Below are 18,938 nucleotides of genomic sequence, written 5' to 3' on the forward strand. Positions count from 1 at the left end.
TTTTTCATTGTTTTTTATTCGGGTCTGCAGCTCAGGGGCTGCGGCTGGGACTCGCACCGAAAAAATGCTTTGATATAAAAATAAATTGTGTTTGAAAGTAAATTTTTATGACTCGCGGGGAGCTCTATCGAACTTATATTTTCTTGTGGTGTGATTTCGATTTCGGTTGCCTTTGGGTTTTGTTTTTTATCCAATTGCCAAAAAGATTTATTGTTTAAACGATTTCTTCTACTGTGAAGGTTTTTCATCTACATTTCATTTGGGTTTTCGTTTTCATTTTCATGGTTTTTCCTCAACTATAATTTCTATATAAATTCCTCGATCGCTCGATTAAAAGTTTCGGCAATTTTATTGCTCTATTAAGATGGAGAGAGAGAGGGAAGCCAAAAAAGGTGTGTAATTCCGTTTGTCTGCTTAATGACGAAATCATTTGATCCGCTTCCACATCATCCACAAGAGAGGCCTGTCTGCTGTCTCCTTTTGTTGAGGTTTCCATGTGGATTGTCTGGCTGTGGTAATGACTTCATCCGAGACTCTGACAACAGATTTGTCTGCTGTTTTTTGTGATAAATTACATCTACTCTATGGCCTATAATAATATTTTTTCCTTTGGCTTTCGGTTTTTCTGTTGTGTTTTTTTAGGGGGTGTTGCCTTTTCGTTGCCTTTGTTTTCATTTTGTTAATTATCCGCTTTAATTGTTAATTTAAATCACGAACATTTTATAATCATCGCAGAAGAGTGAACAACAGAAAGTGAAACTCAATTGAACTTGAGAGTAGCGATCCCCCATCCCCCTCTATCACTCTTTCTTTTCTCTTCGATTCTCTTATGGATTTTCGGGGCGTGATTCGATCGAAAGAGTAGGAGAAAGTTTTTTTTTGTCGAGATTCGATTGTTTTTGAGAGAGATATGAGCAGATTTAGGCGGATTTTGTGATTTGTTAGAAGTGTCGGCTGGCTGTAAGGATTGTAGCTGAATGATTGAAGGTTGATTGAAGTGCCAGTGGCTTTGTTTGTACTGTTTCTGATGGAGAGGTTGCCTCAAACGTTGATTGAGAGTTCCATTTTGGTAGCCATAGAAATGTGACATTGATTTTCCATGAATGGAGCTTACATTTTTAATTTAAATTTAATTTTTATTCCCATATATATTCCAAAAAGATGTTTCGATTGTTTCTATTTCTGGAACACTTTTCTAAGAATATCAATAGACATTTTCAATGCCTGTTTGAGTTGCTTTTCCCTTCAATTCAATTCAATTTCCAATCAAATTGCAGCTCCCTTAATGCAATCGAAACTCCCCAGGAAAACACCATTTAAATGCTCGTTAAATGATGGCAAAATATAAAATGGAAAGTTTATTTTAAGGTTCATTTAACGCGAAAGTTGAAACAGAAGAAACAAAACGGCAGTCTCCTGCATTTCAAGTGGATTTTACACTCCAACTAATTCGGTAAATGTTTTATTGCCGCCCAGTGCGACCGACCAACCAGCAGCATTTAACAACTGAACTGAACCGGAGACCATATGGTCCAGTCTTTTGGCTAACTTATTGGGCGAAAGGTTATAGCCATGCAGCCACCAATTGTTATGCAAATCTGTTCGATGGTCGCGGGAGAGATTGCCTCCGCAAAGCATAAGCAGAAAACACAATGGACACAACTCTCGGACTTGCACTTGGATGCGGATAGAATCGGACAACGAGGAGGCAAAAATCGGACAACAAATCCTACAAAACCCAATCGAATCGCCGCCAAATCGAATCGAATCGCAAAGCAGGAAAATTATGACTGCCATAAAGTGGAGCATTTCCTCGACTGTCTCTCTGTCCGTCCGCTCACCCGCAATATTGCCAGACAAACGAAACACTAAATTGTCATTGCGATTATGGTCGTAACTGTCTCTGGGTCTTGGTCTTGGCTTTTTTTGTGTTTTCAGTTTTTTTTTTGGGTCTTAGCTAATCTTCCAGACAAAAGCCGAAAGCCAAAAGCGCCTAAATTGCGCCACCTTCACTTTTCCAACCCTCGTTTCCCTTCATTGTCCCCTCGATTTTCGTATGCTTTTCCCATTGCGTTGTAGTTGTCTTGTCTTGACCATTTTTGGTCCATTTAGTTGGATGAAAACAAAGACATCCTTTCGTTCGTAGGCGCTGCGACATGCAACATGATTGTTTACGCCTCACTTGCAACAGCAGAACAGGCGGCTAGCCGCCACAGCCGAGTGCTTAACTCACACAACTTAACCCATTGTTGCCCCGAGTGAGTGCTTAACTCAACTCAAATTTAAGACATTGTAACCATTGAGAAGAAAGGAAACTGGGAGAAGGAGGAGCAGAACTTCTTACACAATTTTCCATCGACTCATTCCCATTGCCTAAAGCTCTTCTTGGGCGTGTTTTTTGGGTGTACAATTAAAAAAGGAGATTGCAGCCAGCACCTTGGGGGATCTGGTGCATCTGTTGGCTTCTGGGAACTCCATCTCTAACATCTCGTTATGGTACGGCGACATTGTCCGGCAGCTGACAAATTTTGTTATTTCTTTCCACACAACTGAGATCATCTCAATCTTGCCGTGGACTGCTTGCTGCCTTTCCTTTTACTCTGGCTCTGGGGCTTGATTGCTTCGATCAGTTGTTTTTTTGTTGTATTTCTTTTTGAAAATGGAACTCTAGTTTACGGCTTTGGACATTGAATGCGTGTCGTCTACGCCCCCGGGAGGAGCCCCAGCAGCAGCAGCTGAACCGATGGCGGTAGCAACTACTACCAACAATTGACAGAGACAAACGCCAAACCACTTATTGGAAATATGTTTAACCATTTTGGGCAATTGACATTTTGTTCAGCAGCAGCTCCCTGAAAGCCCCTCTCTAAGCCCCTTTTTCTACTCTATTTTCCTCCTGTCTCTCCACTTTTTTCAATCGACAACGTGACAAAACAATTGTCGTAAATCAGGGGAAGGCAGCAGCAGCAGCAGGAGCAGGAGCCGCAGAGCATCGATCGAAGGGGATCGCTTTTCGATTTGCAAGCCAAGAGTTTACTTTTTTTTTTTTGGTTTACTTTCATTTGGCTCGTGGCTTCAGTGGCTGCGTTTTTTGATTGCAGCAAAATGTGTGGCTGGAATTCCATTGAACAAAGGCATGGCAAAGGAATTTGCAATTAGCCAAAAACAAAAGGAAAAACAATTGTTGTGTGAATGGGTCAAGGAAAAGTGTGTTCAAGTGGGTGAAGGAATGGGGAAGGAAATTAGCATTAAAGCAATGTAAAATTCGTATCTAAAAAGGAAGTTTCAACAGGAAGAAAGCATAAAAAGAGCGCTCAAAATAAAGCTTATCAAAGCAGGAAGAAAGGGAAAGCTCTGAGGGGGAGATTTCTGCAGAAAAATTATGATTTTTTCTCCTTTAAACTCAATATTTCCCATGATATATCCTCAACAATTCTTATGCAATGCGCGTCGGCCACCGTCATGGTCAAAGAGCCTCAAATCAAAATCAAAACCGACACAAATCAAAGCCAAAGGCGGAGCACACACACAGACACACACTCTTCCGTCTAAGATTTATCCCCCGCACAATTACATAATATGGGTAGCCGCAGAGCAACGCCAGTGTCTGCCTGTCTGTCTGGCATATAACCAATATTGTTCAGAGATAAAGATCCCCCTAAATCAAAGCCAATTCAAAGCCCAGACTCGACTCCACCACTGCACACTCCCCCAATTTGGAAGGTGTTACAAACGTCCGAATGCCAATTATCATCACAGCGCCAAAAGAGAGCTCTGAAGCTCTCTGGGGTTATCTCTTCTTCGACTTCCAATTTCCCAAGCAATTTTCACTTTCAATTCAATAAATTTTCGTAACGAAAATTGTTCGAAAACAAGGGAACTTTTGTGTTTTGTCTGAATTTTCAAAGGCAAATGGCATCAATTGAGTAGCGGAAGAGAGTAGGAAATGAGAATGACTGACGGATTTGAGTAGCCCAAAAAAATATATACAAAAAAAGAGTTACACAATCTATGCAGCAACGTGGAGAGGGTAGATCTTTGCCACAAAGGGGGTGAAGGGAGAGTGAAACGATCGCAGAAGGGGATAGCTGTGGGTACAAACGCACGCACTAACGGAAGCAATTGAAGGGCAGGGGAAAAACCACAACAGAAAAACCCGCAAGTCATTGCGCTTGAAGAAAACCCATGAAAATGAAATGCGTAAAATTTTTGTGGGCTGGCTGCATCAACACAATGTTTTTTTTCATGTTTTGTTACACTTTTACCACCAGCAAGCACGGCGATTAGTATCTTTTCGCTTTCTTTTGACTTGTTATCAAAATGTTAGAGGTCTCTGGAGTATTTGTATATTTTTGTGGGTTTTTTGAAAGTTTCAACCTTAACTTTCAGGGAAAACCACAGAAGAGCAATGTTTTTTGTACGTTTTTCTCGAACGTTTTCACTCTAAAAACCTCAAAAGTTGTGAAATTCTCTTCGTGAGTTTTAGAAATTGAAGATTTGAGTGCGGTTGAATTTCATCTTAACACATTTAAGTGCTTTAAACTATATTTTACTGTTAAAATGTGTTTTTTTGTGAGATTTCAAACATTAACATCAAATTTTACCTTCATTTTACATGGATTCTTCATACATTCTACGCTATCTGACAACTCCTAAGCAATGAAATTAATTCAAAAACAATCTAAACCTTTTGATTTAACTGTATTTCTTAGTTAAGGAATTTTTTATAATTTTTTTAACGAAATTCCTTAACTTTTGCCATTTAAATCCCAATTTTACATAACTTCTACAGTTCACATTTCAGTCCCACGCCCAAAAGTATGCCACAGAAGAAACTGAAGGCAAACTCACCGAGTGTACTGCCAAATGTCGCTGCAATTCCGCGTTGCCATACAATGTCAGCTCCGTGATGGTGGGTGAAATCTCCAATTTGTTTTCCATTTCGCGTAACCAGCGACGCAGCTCCTTGGGATCCTCGCAGAGAACACCATCCGGTCGCTGGGTTTCATCGAGCATCTAAAAATAAGTCCAAAATTAATTTCCACAGCATACTTTAGGGCCAAGCAACTTATTTACCTTCAAGCAACATTCGGTGGATTTCTCCAGCACAGTGCTGGCGCCCTCTATCTCACATCTTGCCTCTTTGCACGTATCCAATAGGTTCGTGTCCATAATATAATTGTAGTTTGTTTGTATGGCCGCCCAGAGGTCGTCTTTGCCGGATGAGCCCAGCCCCAAGGTGGCGCTGCTGTGCAGGCTGTTGGAACTGCTTTGACTGCTTTGTCCCCACGAATAGCGATGCATCTTGTTGCCGTACTTGCCACCACCTCCACTGTGTGCGTTTTTCTGTGGAAAGAAGAGAGAAAAGAGAGTGGGTTAGAGTAGTGTGCATTGGGATACAAAAAGTTGTTAATAAATAAGTAATTTGAGGCCCCCAAATATGGGCTGAAGAAACATAATGCTCCCCGACCATCTTAAACCCGTTTTGGACAGCGCTCCAAATTGCAAAGTGCGCGCAATTAATTAATCATTGATTTTCCCGCAGAAAAATCGTGCAAGCAAGGAAATTCCTTATTTACACAATCGTCCCAGAAAGCAAAGCCAGCAGCGGAGCAGCAGCAGCAGGCAAAAGTCGTAATTGAAATTGAAATCCGACATGGAATCAGTCATTCATTCAGTAAGATTCCGAATCGGCGCTCTGGCTTGTTTTCTGCTGATTTGAGTAATTGATTAAATGAATAAGCAGCCGCAGCAGCAGCAGCGCCAGGTGGGGTGCCTCCCCTCCCCTCCTCTGCCGTTGTGCAGTCACTCGCATTTCATGCGAATTCCCAGCCCCCTAATCCGCTCAGTCCACACAAGCCCCACACTCAGTGACTAAGAAAAGATCAGAGACATATGGCAACGTGGGGTGGTCTTTGGGGCAGCCTTGAAATGGTTTTTTCTGCGGTCTACAAGTCTATAAGTAAATCAAAGCACGGGCTGTGGGAACTGATATTTGGTGTGTGGAATGCCGACACTTCACAGATTTGCATAAGCCTGCAGGCTGGTGGGAGGTCTTAAGAGTTCTGGAATGACATTTGGAATGTGCAGCGGACAGAGACACCTAGGGGGAAGGTCCAGGCAACTAGAGCGCCTGTGGTTTGGAATGTTGCTAAGATGCTTTCTGTAGTCTTTTTGGAATGTTGGAATATAAACATTTAATGAGCATTCTCTTGCAATGCCATCTACTGATGAATCAACCATCAATCCATTAACTAAAAGCTGCCTCTCTTCATCATATTTATTTCCAGTTTTCAGCATAAATCAGCAATTTGCGTTGCATGTTTGTGGCGCCACTGGCACTGACTTTGGACTTTGTTGCACTTTGTAACGTAACCGTTACCAGGCTTTTGGTTCATGCTAATAATGAAATGTATTAATAATTTATTAAAGCAATTTCCGTTGACACACACACAACACACACAGGGGACACACACGCTATTAAGGAGAACAAGAACAAGAGCAGATTTTCATTCTAACGGTAGGCTGCGCGGCTGTCACTTGAAGCGAACAGAAACTCGTTAGCGTGAGGAACGGAACGAAACGGAACGAGAGCTTACTCTTTAGAGTCAAGCGTCTGTCCACTGATCAATTGCAAATTTATGCAAGCAGCCGGCACCACAGCCTACACATCACACACACAAGCTGTACCTGTGAGGCACACCTGATGCCGCCTTCCAGTACCCCATTCCCATTCCCACTTCCATTCCCAGTTCCTTCGCTCACTCACCTTGAGGCTGTTGTAGGGCCGCTCCATATGGAGCTTCGCCTGAATGACATCACGTCGATGCTCCTGATGCTCCTCCTCGTTCGGTTGCAGTGACGACATCGACTGTGATTGTTTGCCACTGTTCTTCGAGTAGTGCAATGGCTGACCGGCAGTGGCGCCACCACCACCGCCACCACTACCGTTAGTTGCAGTTCCATTTGATCCCTTTGATCCGCGACGCTGTTTTTGAGGGAACTGCTGCGACTATTGCTCGCAGATTTCGTGGTTAAGAGTGTTGCACCTCTCTTTGGGGGCGTGGCTGGCATTGCAAATATCATCCCTGCTGTTGCAATGCTGCTCTCGAATTTCATGGGTTTCGTTGTGGGTGAATCGAAGGGTCCTTCCGCTCCTTCCTTCATCATGGCCGCTTTTTCAGTCTCTTGGTTGCTTATTGATGCTCTTTCCTTCTCTGTGGGAGGCGGCATCACTGCTTCTGCTTCTGCTTCTGTCGTTGCTGTTTCTATCCTTTGCTCTCCACCTGTTTCTTGCCTCGTTTCGTGTTGCATTTCCATTGTTGCGTTGCGGTCTCTGTTTAAGCTCGTTTTTTGGTAGCGTTTCCCATGTGGTGTGTTGTGCTGAGTGTGTGTTGGTGTGGCGATTATGCAAATTGGCTTAAACTTCGGCTTAAAATTCGTTCAACATTTGCATGTCTGCATGGCTTCCTCCTAGTCCCATTGTTTCGTTTCGTTTGCCAGCGTTCCGCTCTCTGGCTATGACAATGACCTTGGGTGGTGGTGTTTGGGGAGGAGCAGGTACAGTCGCGTTTCGTTTCGTTCCTTTCGATTTCCTTTCCCGTTCGTTTTTATGCAAAATACTTGTTTCGTTATTTTGATAAAATGTTTTTGTATGTTAATGCCACTGAAATCGAAACAAGAGAAGAAGAAATTGCAAATTAGTGGAAAGGAAATAGCAACAAAATTAGGGATATGGACGCATGGATCTCTGGCCTTTTTTCTGATAATGATGATTGGCCCCCAGTTGATGATTATGATGCACCCCGCCGCGTGTGGTGCCACATGTGATTGTGGATGTGCTCTCTGCAGCATAATTGCTGCTACTGCTGCCCCACCAGCAGTTATTCATTCACCATTTCTCCCTCTTCTACTAATGATTGGTATTATTATGTGGAAAACCGATTACGACTTGTAGATGAAAGCGAATGGCAATGGGAATAATTTCCTATAGTCTTTTTCTTTGGGTGTAATCTTTGATTGATATTTTTTCTGCGGAAATCCATTAAGCTCTCATTTAAAGAGAGTGTGTAAAGCTCGTTAAAGTTCTTTTGTTTGTCGGTAAAATAATCAGGGGCGACCTCTGCTGGGTCTTTTTTGAGACTAGTTAGAGGTGTTGAAAAGTAAAACACTGAAAATGAAACACTTCAAAAATGCTCCATTTTGTTATTTTGCTCATATTTCTGTTGGTTCCAACAGGATATTTGTAATATTTCTAACCCTTAAAGAAGAAAATTGTGAATTAACAAACATTTGTCTATCTTTCAGTCTTCTGCTTCGTTGTGCAAACATTATATCACATTTCCATATCCTTCCAACTCCCCCTCACTTATCAGATATTGCAACACAGTTTGCGGTTATGAAAGAACCCACTGCATGTACATAAACCACTTTAGCATTAATTAAGTCTCAAAAGAACTTGAGTTCGCTGCAGTCGGTAAATATCTACAATCTCCATATCACACCCACAATAGAAGCAGAAACAAACACACATGAAAAGCAAACAGTAAACAGCAAACGGTAACCGTAAACTGCAATTAAAAGCCAACTTCTATAATGGGTATAACTGCATAATAACACGGCTTCAAGCCACCCTAGCCCCCTTTCCCACCTCTTGATGCTCGAATCATAATAATTACGAATGCAAATATTACTTAATTTTCGTGGCAACTTTTTGGTCAACGACTCCGGCGCCGCTCTCTCGCTGGCGGAACAACAGTGGCAGCAGACGGCAGTGGGTGGAGGTGGAACGTACATACGTAGTTTATAAACAATGAACACGATTCTAATCGCAGAGCAAAGCAATCAAATTTTCATACGAAATTAGTCGCAAAAGAAAAAAAATAGCACTTGTGGTCCATATTCGTATGCAAAACAGTCGGAAGGGGGCAGCCACCACCACGACTCGAGTACACACAAAGTGCACAGAAGGCGGTGGTGCCGGTACCTTGTCCAACTCCAAAATTGGCCAGCTAGCCGTTCATTTAACCACTTAAGAGCCGCCACACAGATCCCACAGCGAGATCCAAGATCGGAGAGAGACAAAAGCAGCGGTAAAAAATGAAAAATAAAAATTGCCAGCAGAAGTGGGTGGTGAATGGAGGCAGCGGGCGTGGCCGGCAACACAAATCAATGCTAAAAAGCTGTAAATAAAGTCAGATCTCTGTCTCGGTCTCAGGTCTGTGCACCAATAATAATCGCAAGAAATAAAATGCCAAAAAAGGAGCTTGAACGCATTGATTTGAAGAGATTGTTGAGTTCGATTTTGAGATTAAATATTCGCTTAATTGGTACCAAAAATAACATGCTATTCAAATACCTCAACAAAGTTCTTTCATTCATTAAAATTCCCAACGTATTTGGCAATTATTTCGAAGTTTAGGTCAAAGATTTATGGACCAATGCCGCCCCATGGAAATCGAAAGTTTTGTTTATCCAAAAAGATAAAGTTTTGACGTCTCCCCAAATAGATTCTTTTGTCATATTTTCCCCCTGCTTTTGAGTTATAATCAGGCACGATGACTGAATGAATGAATGACTGGCTGCCTCTCTCTGTGGCTTTTGGTAGATTTACGAGCTTCTCCTCGTAATGTTCGTGTCTGGCATGGCAAAATGTGGTACCTGCAATCCCAGAGCCCACCCCAACCACAAATTCACATATTTGTTGACTTCATTTTTTGGTTTCATTTGTCTACGCAAAATATTTGTCTATTTTTAACCTCTGTCTCCGTCGTCTGCTCCTCCTCTGTCTGCTCTTTACATTTGCTTCCTCTTGTGTGTGCTCTTTGTGTTTCTTCTTCTTTGTCTTTTAATTGCCTTTGGTGGGCTTCTTCGGCTCTTTGGGGTCTTGTCTGGTCTCTACGGTCCCCCGATCTCTGGTCTCTGAGGTCCCCCAATCTCTAGTCTCTGAGGTCGCCGTGTCTGTAGGGTCTCTCTGTCTCTCTGGGCTCTGCTGTGTGCTCATTGTGTGGCTACTTTTATGTGCCACATGTGGAACATGCTTGGGCTTGGGCTTTGGTTTCGCTTGAAGCTCTTTTTTTCTATGGAACCTTTGGTGGCTAAAAGAGTTATTACCGAATGTTTACAGGTGTCTTATGTAAGAGCTTCAACAGGTGGCTGGAGGAAGACCCCAACCGAAGACGAACCAAAGAAAAGATTGGAAAGAAAATTGTATTTCAACTGTGATTTTATCTGGGGACTAAAGTTGAAAGTGTTAAATATTTGGAGATTTGCATAATGGGCGAAAACAATTTTTATTTCGGCTTTTTTTTTGTCGTATCAGTGGGTTGCTTTTTTAATCTTAAATGCACAAATTTCTCAGATTTGAAAGTAATTTTTGGGTTTTATTAGTTGTTGTGGGTTTTAGTTTTAATTCGTAGTTTTTTTCAGCACTTAATTGTGATTTCTTATGCAGTTTTAATGGTAAATTAAATCTGTTGGCAACCATAGGGTATCGTTTCTATAAATCTATTTATCTCCGTCTTTAGTTTGAGCAAAGAATCTTCTGAGCATATTAATTGCATAATTAAGCAATGAAGCCACAAAGGCATTAACCGTTTTATGTGCTGAACATAAAGTCTTATATTTATTTATGACTCACACACGCTACAAAAGGAAGTAAAGGGAGAGAAAGAGAGAGAGAAGAGAGGCCATGGCTGCCGTCAGGGCTCCCCCTTTTATGCAAATTTTCAACACAATTTTTGCATGCAAAATCGCCGGCGTATCGTCGAGTGACTAAACCAAAGTCTGCCACAAGAAGAGGTGCTGAAGGGGCTACGGCTCTCCATGGAACTTCAATTCATTTGGGAAATTGCACATTTCCAGTTTACATTTGTGTTTGCGATTTTTGTGCGCTAGTTTTTCCATGCCTTGGACTTTCATTGATGGGGGAAAATTTCCGTGAGGAAATGAGTTGAAATTTGGGGTTCTCTGGTAGAAAAAGTTATTCTGTTTTGAGAGAGAGCTAGGTCCCCGGCCAAAATCATTTCCATTTCACTTCTTGCACACTTTCATCTTCATTTGCTTTAATGTTTACACTTTTATCTTCATTTACTTCCGTTCTCTACTTTATTTGCCTAAAAAACGAGAACAGAATCTCCGCCCAAAGCGGATGTGAAACTCACTTAAATTTTGGTTTGTTCTCACGCTGGAAAACTTCCAATTAAAGACAAATCAAAGCAAAGTGCACAAGCAATTGAAAGTCATTCATTGTGTTCCGTTGCTCCCATGAGTGTTTGGGTTCTCGTGTGCTCAAAGTAGATTAGATAGCGCTGATAGAGCTATTCAGAGACACTCGAGTGCGACCAAAAGTTAATCAATTAAACTATAGTATAGAAAATGGCACTATCTTTGGCGCGAAAGCTGAGATAAGACTTCGACTTGCCCATAAATTGAGTCATCAATTCGCTTGGGAGCGAATGAGTAACGTGAAATGCGATAAAATCGCGTGCTGGAAACGGCAGAAGAACTCAAAGAAGTCTGCTCGTGGCGTGATTCTCTTGTTTATTCTCTCATCTCTAGAGAGCCTCTGGGGTCTCTGATCTCCCCACTAATGCAATAAAGAACCAAACCATTAAAAAAGAGTTCGATTCAGACAGACAAACAGCAACGACTGGCAATCCACATTCCAAAGACCAAAAGCATAATTAAAATATTGTTTAAAGCCAGGCAAGCAACAGCAACTTGTGCTGGCTGCAGAATTCTTTCCAAGAATCGCCATTCGAGCCACAGTTTTGGCCATTGGAGCCAAGTTGTTAGGCCTGAACCATGGCACTCGGACGACGGAGAAGGAGACCCCCAAAGGCAGACAACATGCCATAAATTGACAATTGCCAAGATAGTTGCAGCAGCAGTGGCAACAACAACAGCTGCTGCTGCTGCAACACCTAATGAATTGTTAACTGCTTCATGCTGCCACATGCTGCACAGCGACACAACAGAGAGTGCGAGAGAGCGGCGGCCAAAGGGGCAAGGAGACGGCGTTACTTTTGGCACACGTGAATGCTGACCGAATCGCCAAATGGCCAAATGGCAGGCCACAACAATCTGGCGACAATAACCATATTGACTTGTTACCAAAGAAAACAGAAAAAAAATCACCAAAAAAACGGCAGCAACAGAGCGAAACCTTTTTAGCTGTAGAGATCGATCGATGGGAGAAGGAGGAAGGGGCAGATCGAGACTGCAAGGAGACTTTACTTTGTTGCAAACCGCAACGTTTTGACCACAAAAACAATCACAATATGTGGTCCAAAGCCTAGTTAAATTGTGGCCAAAAGACATGAATGGGTGGAGGAGAGCGCGGAGTGTGGAGGTGTGTGCTCCAAAGACAATGAATTGTTTAATTTGTTGCGGTTGTCGTGTTTTATCGGTCAGCGTAGCAAGAGAGAGAAATTGGAGAAGGGAGAAGGGAGAGTTAGAGATCGGAGATTAATGTGTGGATATATTTATTTTAATTTGAGTTTAAGTGGATCTTTGATATATTTTTTCTTTACTTTCCTTCCTTTAGTGCTCTTCTCTCTTCTTCAGCAATTGCTTGCTTCCTCCTTCTCCCAAAAATGTATCCCGAAAGTCAGACAGAAAATGAAAACATTTGGAATACCTTCGCCTTTGCCATGAACTCTGGCTCCGATCCTTGTTCCCCTGACTTCTCGAACCACTTCTGCCCCTGCTCCATCGACTCCTCCACATATGTACATACATGCAACATGCCACAAAGGAAGGTGGAAGGAGCCGACTGCAACAAAGCAACAGCAACAAGAGTGCGACAGATGGCGACATGGAACATGGACACGGACCCAGGCTCTGTCTGGCTTCCAAAAAACACAAAAGACAAAAGGCAACTCTTTTTGCCTTTGTAGATTTTTTTTTGGGTGCAAAAGCAATTAGAGAAGTGCTCCAAAACGTAGAAGAGAGAAAAAAAACGAAAGTTATCGTGAAGTTTGTCGGAGTGGACAAATTTACGGAACATGCAAACATAGAGTGTCGCCACCTCCCAACGAGGCACCCACCACCCAGCTCCCGCCTCTCCTCGTGCTGCAAAATTTGTCTACAATTTATAAACATTTTTGTTGTTGTTGTTGGTGAACCCCAACTCTATCTTTGGCATTCCTGTGCATATGATAAATGTTTCGTGTTTCTGTCTGTATTTTGTTTTTATTTTTGTTGCCTTTGCAGTTTGAACACGTTTTCCACATGTTCTGCGATCAGTTTTTGGCTTTTTGGGGAGTGAAAAAAACTAGTCCCGATATTTGGCCACGCCTCTTGTTAGGGAGGGAAGTCGTTTGTTATGACCCACCTAATCGCAAAGCAGGCGGCGGCAGGCGGCAACACTGGCAGGTGACAGGTGGCAAGACTGTAAATAACCTCCCCCCGACACCACACTGCCTGGCCGCGGCCACACCTCCCTGTTGCACAGTCTTCCCCGTCCACTCACCACCAGCCGCCCACTTCTGGCTGACTACTTCTCTTAATTTAAGAGGCCAGCGAATTAGTAGTTTAAAGAAAAGAAAACATAAATTATGATATGGCTACGAAATGAAACAAAAAACTTAATTAGCAACTGGAACACAGGAGGAGGAGGAGGGGAGAAATGTAAAACGGAATGCAAACTGATTGAAAACAAATGTAAAATAATGTGGGACCCACAGGAAAAGCATTAATAAATAGAAAAATAGTTCCTTAATCTATAAAAATCATCTACCATTACGAATTTGGTATAAAGTGTTATATGCAAATGAGTTTTCCATGTTTCTTTTGGATTTCATTAAGTCTGTGACTCTCTATCGCAAGCTGTTACAAATTCCTGATACTTCCGATGCGATAAAATATTAATATTGAATTAATTTATATTATTTTTTCGTTCCATTCATTAATTTTCTGCATTGCCAATTCCTCTCAATATTTTTTGTAATTCCAACTCCATTCCTTTCCTTTCATTCCATTTCACTAGTCCCCATTCCATTACCCATCATTCCCATTTCGCTTACTTTTCCTTGACCCTGACATTGACCTACTTCCACTGCTAAATACGGATGTGCTCTCCCCAAAGTAGTTAACCCTCTGTCCAGTGGCGATTAGTTCTCCTCTATTATTCTCCACCCAAGATCAAAGCTCTCCATTCATTCATGAGCAAGGCCACATCTCCCCATTGCCACCTAATCAACCCCATCATCAGCTCGTTAAGCTACTCAAAATCTATCATTCCTGCATGACAGCTACACAAAGCGAGAGAAGAATTACAACAGACGAGGCAAGAGACTGCGACTCCTCTCCGAGAGAGTAATCTCTCTACTATATCTCAATGTAAAACTTAATTAACAGACAATTACTCACATAATCGAGTGTGAAATGTTCGCAAATTGTGCGAAAGTCGAAATTCATTGGGCAATCAATGAGTTTTCGTGGCGCCATTCGAATCGCAGCATTCAATGGCTGCAACGAGATGGAAAAAGAGAAGGAAAATGCGTGTTAAAACAAATAAGCAAAAGTGATGTGAAAATGTTTTGAATGGAGCGGAAATGGAGTTTGACAAATGACAACAACAACAGCAACAGCAACAGCAACAAAGAGTGCGCGGAGTTGACTGGAAAATGGGGGAAAATTGTTTACCAATGTTTGTGATATTAGCACTTGGCGGCCGCAATTGCATAATGCAGGAGATTCAGCTGGAGACGGAGCAGGAGAAAAAAGCAACAACAAAACCGCGAAAAACTGAGGCATAATAACCATCAACTTTTACTCTCGGCAACATTTGCTTAGCAACATTTTTTGTGGATACTCTAAAAGAGGATTGCGGGTATGATGACTTTTAGCAGACAGAAAAAGCATTAATTTTAAATTATTTTATAGGTCATATCGTATTATTAAATATTCTTATAAAAATGTCTTGCACCTATCCATTTTTTAGGAATTTTCCTAGAATGTTTTTGTAATTTTTGTGCAGTTTTATTTGGTTTTTTGTTTCAAACTCGTATTCTACCACAATTAAATGATAATTTCCAGTATTATATTTGCAAATATTTATTTATTTTTATAGATTTTATGCAAAATTATCGCTCTACAAAGGGTATGCAAATATTCGCTTCCCCAAAATGCATGTCTTTATGGCAACCTTTCGCTGTGGCACTCTCCTTAGGCCTCAGCAGAGAGTGGAGAGTGGAGCGTGGAGCCGCCAGAGATCTCTCAGGCCTGTCTCGAGTGATAAATCAGCTACACCAACTGAAAATCACCCAAAAAACTCCCACAAACCTCCTGCAAACGTTGCACGACATTTTTTCGTACACATTTTGCCCTCCTCTACAAAAAACTACTTCCCCCGAGGGCGTCTCTGTGGCATGGCAACAACACAACAACAATTCATTATCATTAATTATATTTGCACTCAAATTTGCGATGGCAAAACCCCACCCCCTCCCTCCCATTATCCATTAACTTTGGAAAATCATGAAAAATTGAACAATGTCGATGAAAATTGAAAACAATTTCTGTGTAAAATTTCAATATTTCTCGTCATTTGCCGTTAGGCTTTCGACATTCAACACAGCCTCAGTCCCCGCTCCAAAGACCCCAAAAACAATACCGAAAAAAATACCCAAAATATCAGGACTGAAAGAGACAGAGAGCGGACAAAATATGGCTCATAAAACATTGAGAAAACCGAAAGAAATCAGCAACAAATCGCCAAACAACAATTTATTGGTCGCATTAACCCCAGCGAACTCTCTCACTTTTCTGGACCCATTCGGGGGGGAGGCTAACTGGGTGCTGGGGCGGCATGGGCAGCCAGCCGGGAGGGTCCGGGGTCTGTGGGTCTCTCTGTTGCAGTCAATCGATGCGCGCGAGTTGTGAAAATATCATTTACAGGCAATTTGTAAAAAAGCAACAAACAAAAAAGCTAACTGCAAACTTCGCGAAAATTTGCACGAAAATCAAACGAAAAGAAAAACGCGGTTTTACTTTTGGCAAACAACAAAAGATGGTAGATGGAAGAGAGGGGTGCCGGTGGGGGGGTGCACCTCTGTGGTCAAGTTGTTAAAGTCGGAAATGGGCACAAACGTCGATCGTCAGCGGCAGCCAAAGCAACGCAAGAAGAAAACAATGACGACCGACGACAACGTCTCCAGGCGATAATTGGATCCCTTTCCCAGTGCTACTCCCAATGATGTGGAAACGGGGAACCGGGTAACTGAGGGTACAAGGAGTTGGGGCGGTCTGACTGCTGCTAAGCCCCACGGGTACAAAATTCCATTTAAACATTTTAAAAGATTTTGACACATGTCAAAAAGTGTGATGGGGGGTGGGAGAAAAACAGTAGAAACAAGTGATAAAAACAAAGGAATCGTGTGGGTATATAAAACCCATCAAAAGCTAAAAGGTGTTAATAGTTTCAAAGTAAAATTACTCATAGTTTAGGGTTACTCCAAGAGCAGAGGTTTGCGTGGGTGTTCCAAATCAAAATTAGAGAGAAAATGATCAAAAAAAGTTCATAAAATCACTCGAACAAAGACCAGCATCCAATCTACCTTCTGCCTTCTTGCTCTCTACCATTCCTAGGCAAATTCTAGCACCTACTGTACAGCCATTATCTCCTCCTTCTCCTCTCGTGTCTCTTCCCTTATTAGATAAGTGCCTAACATGTAATTCTAGAACCCTTCTTCAACCAACCAACAAACACTCAGCTTTCCACACATCTTCTATCTACTTATCCAGCGTCTCTCTTCCCAAGATCTTTTGTTTATTTCTTTGTTTCTGTAACTTAATCTCTCCCCAACCAGAAGGCAAATGCGTAACCAGAAATTCTGTCAACCACAAATTTGTGGTTGCATAAACACAAACAAAAAGGTGAAAGATATCTATCCACTCGCAAGAACTCACATAAGAGGAGACTTGCAGTCGGCAGAATCTGTTGTCTCTCTCTCTTGAAATTAATTAATAAAACGAAACGAAAGTGAAAGAGGAAGCAATACCCGCAGATTGAGAGAGAGAAATGCATTCGAAATGCAATAGAAAGTGAAATGCGTTGGCAAAAGTCTTGAAATCTTGAAACAAACAAAAAAGCAAATCCCCAATACCAAATGAGAGTCTTCTCCTCAGATGCTGGCTCTCAGATATGCAACTCAAAAGATACATTGTTTGGGACAGGCAAACTCCCCATCCCTCTTCCAACTCCCCCTCTCCCTCTCTAACTCTATGTGACCTTGTTAGCAAATTCTGTTGACGTCCATTGACGACGACATGGGTGCCACCATCTCAAACGAGCCCACAAACCATCCTTGGCTTCGCCTCCTCTCTGCCAATGAAATATTTGAGATTCACTTTCAGAGTCAGTCACAGAGCAGCAACAACAACAACAGCAACAGCAACATTATAACGAAAGTCTCGGTTAAAAGCAGTAAAAACAATGCACAGACGCACACATGAGAGATACAAAGATACAAAGATGCATTGACAATCCACAGATAAAATACTTTTTTAACTATGACGCGACTCCCAGTCCCCCCCACAGACAGCAGCAACAACAACGGAGACGATGCGATGGCAACTTCTCAATGGCTGAAAAACAATGACAAAAGTCTCTGTGGCTACTGGAAAGTGGAAAGAAATGCGGTGGGAGGGAGGAGGAGGTGGAAAATCAAGAAAAATAAACTCAAAGACATCAAGAAAAGCGGCACGGGAGGGAAACAGAAGATGGATATACCCTACGATAGCCAATAGATGTCAGAATCTGATGCCAAATAATCAAAATAAGCAGTGGAGATTTCCCGCTAAATCTTCCACCTTTCTTTTCTGCTCCACAAACTTCCAAACAAAGTCCAGATGCCCCTACGGTAAGTGTATGCCATAAAATAAAATAAAAAACTGTCGTCAAGCCGCTGAGGAGATGTGTGGGCTGCTGGCATTCGGCATTCGAGGCAGGCACCAAAGACTCGACGACTTCGACTTCAACTCCGAATGAAATGCCACAGATTCGTTTTTGATAAAATGCCACAGCAACAAGTTGTAGAAATAGCGAAAGAAAAAGTGAGAATCCAATGAAGAGAGAGACACAGAGAAGTGCAGAGGAAAAACCTACCTGTGAGACGATAAATCTTGCAGATCGTTGGACTGTCTCTCAGGGTCTTAGAGTGGGGGAAACTCCAATACAGACACACACGTCTCCAAATATATATCTGTGGTAATGTCTGTGTTGCTGGGATAATTGTGGCAAAACTTATGCTTTGGGCGCTGTGGTAATTGATATGTTTACAGCTTTATTTTTATTCGCAACTCAATTAAAATCACATCAAGCTGCGACGACACAAGCCATAAAGAGAGCGAGAGACAATCCAAACAATTAGAGCTGGGACTTGTATTGGTTTTGTTTTGCTCGTATATCGATCCCCACTTTCGTTTTCATTTTCAATTGGTTTTTCAAAGTGTGAAAGGTTCACAAGTGAATTGGTGATTGGATCCGATCTGCGAGTGGGCTTTATGGCCTGCCTCCCCACAGTTAATGATGCCCCAAAGTGAACTTCAAGCCAGAGATAACATCAACTCTAGCGATGGAAAACAGATGTGCCATCAAGTTAGCGGTGATCTGAAGTGATCTTTCACATTAAGATACAATCAATTGGGTCTACGAGAATCGGATTGACACACAACATTGACACTGAATGGCAGTTGTGTTTCGTTGCCAAGTGGCAGATAATCTTCAATTGATCTCCGAGTTGCAGTTAAACTAATGATCATTGCCTCGAAATAAGCTGTAAATGAAGAGACTCTTTTGTGGTTAGAAGTTTCGTTCTAAATTTGATCTTCAAGTTCATGAAATGTTTGATTTATTGTTGAACTTTATTGACACCAAATGATCGTTTATCTTCGCTTGATTGAAGTCTTCAATTAGGTTATGATGCGCTTGA

The 18,938-nt window shown here is 41.9% G+C and overlaps 1 protein-coding gene across 1 annotated transcript in view; it reads right to left on the reverse strand.

Moving 5' to 3' along the window:
- The window catches only part of LOC117895011, a 124,418-nt gene that overhangs the window by 78,064 nt on the left and 27,416 nt on the right, over positions 1-18,938 (reverse strand). Inside the window, 5 exon segments of the mRNA XM_034802361.1 lie at positions 4,852-5,016; positions 5,077-5,346; positions 6,770-6,996; positions 6,999-7,666; positions 14,374-14,472. Coding sequence (XP_034658252.1) covers positions 4,852-5,016; positions 5,077-5,346; positions 6,770-6,996; positions 6,999-7,320 — 984 coding nt within the window. The 5' untranslated portion in view covers positions 7,321-7,666; positions 14,374-14,472.

The sequence above is a fragment of the Drosophila subobscura genome, chromosome J (assembly GCF_008121235.1).
Source record: "Drosophila subobscura isolate 14011-0131.10 chromosome J, UCBerk_Dsub_1.0, whole genome shotgun sequence".
NCBI classification, from domain to species: domain Eukaryota; kingdom Metazoa; phylum Arthropoda; class Insecta; order Diptera; family Drosophilidae; genus Drosophila; species Drosophila subobscura.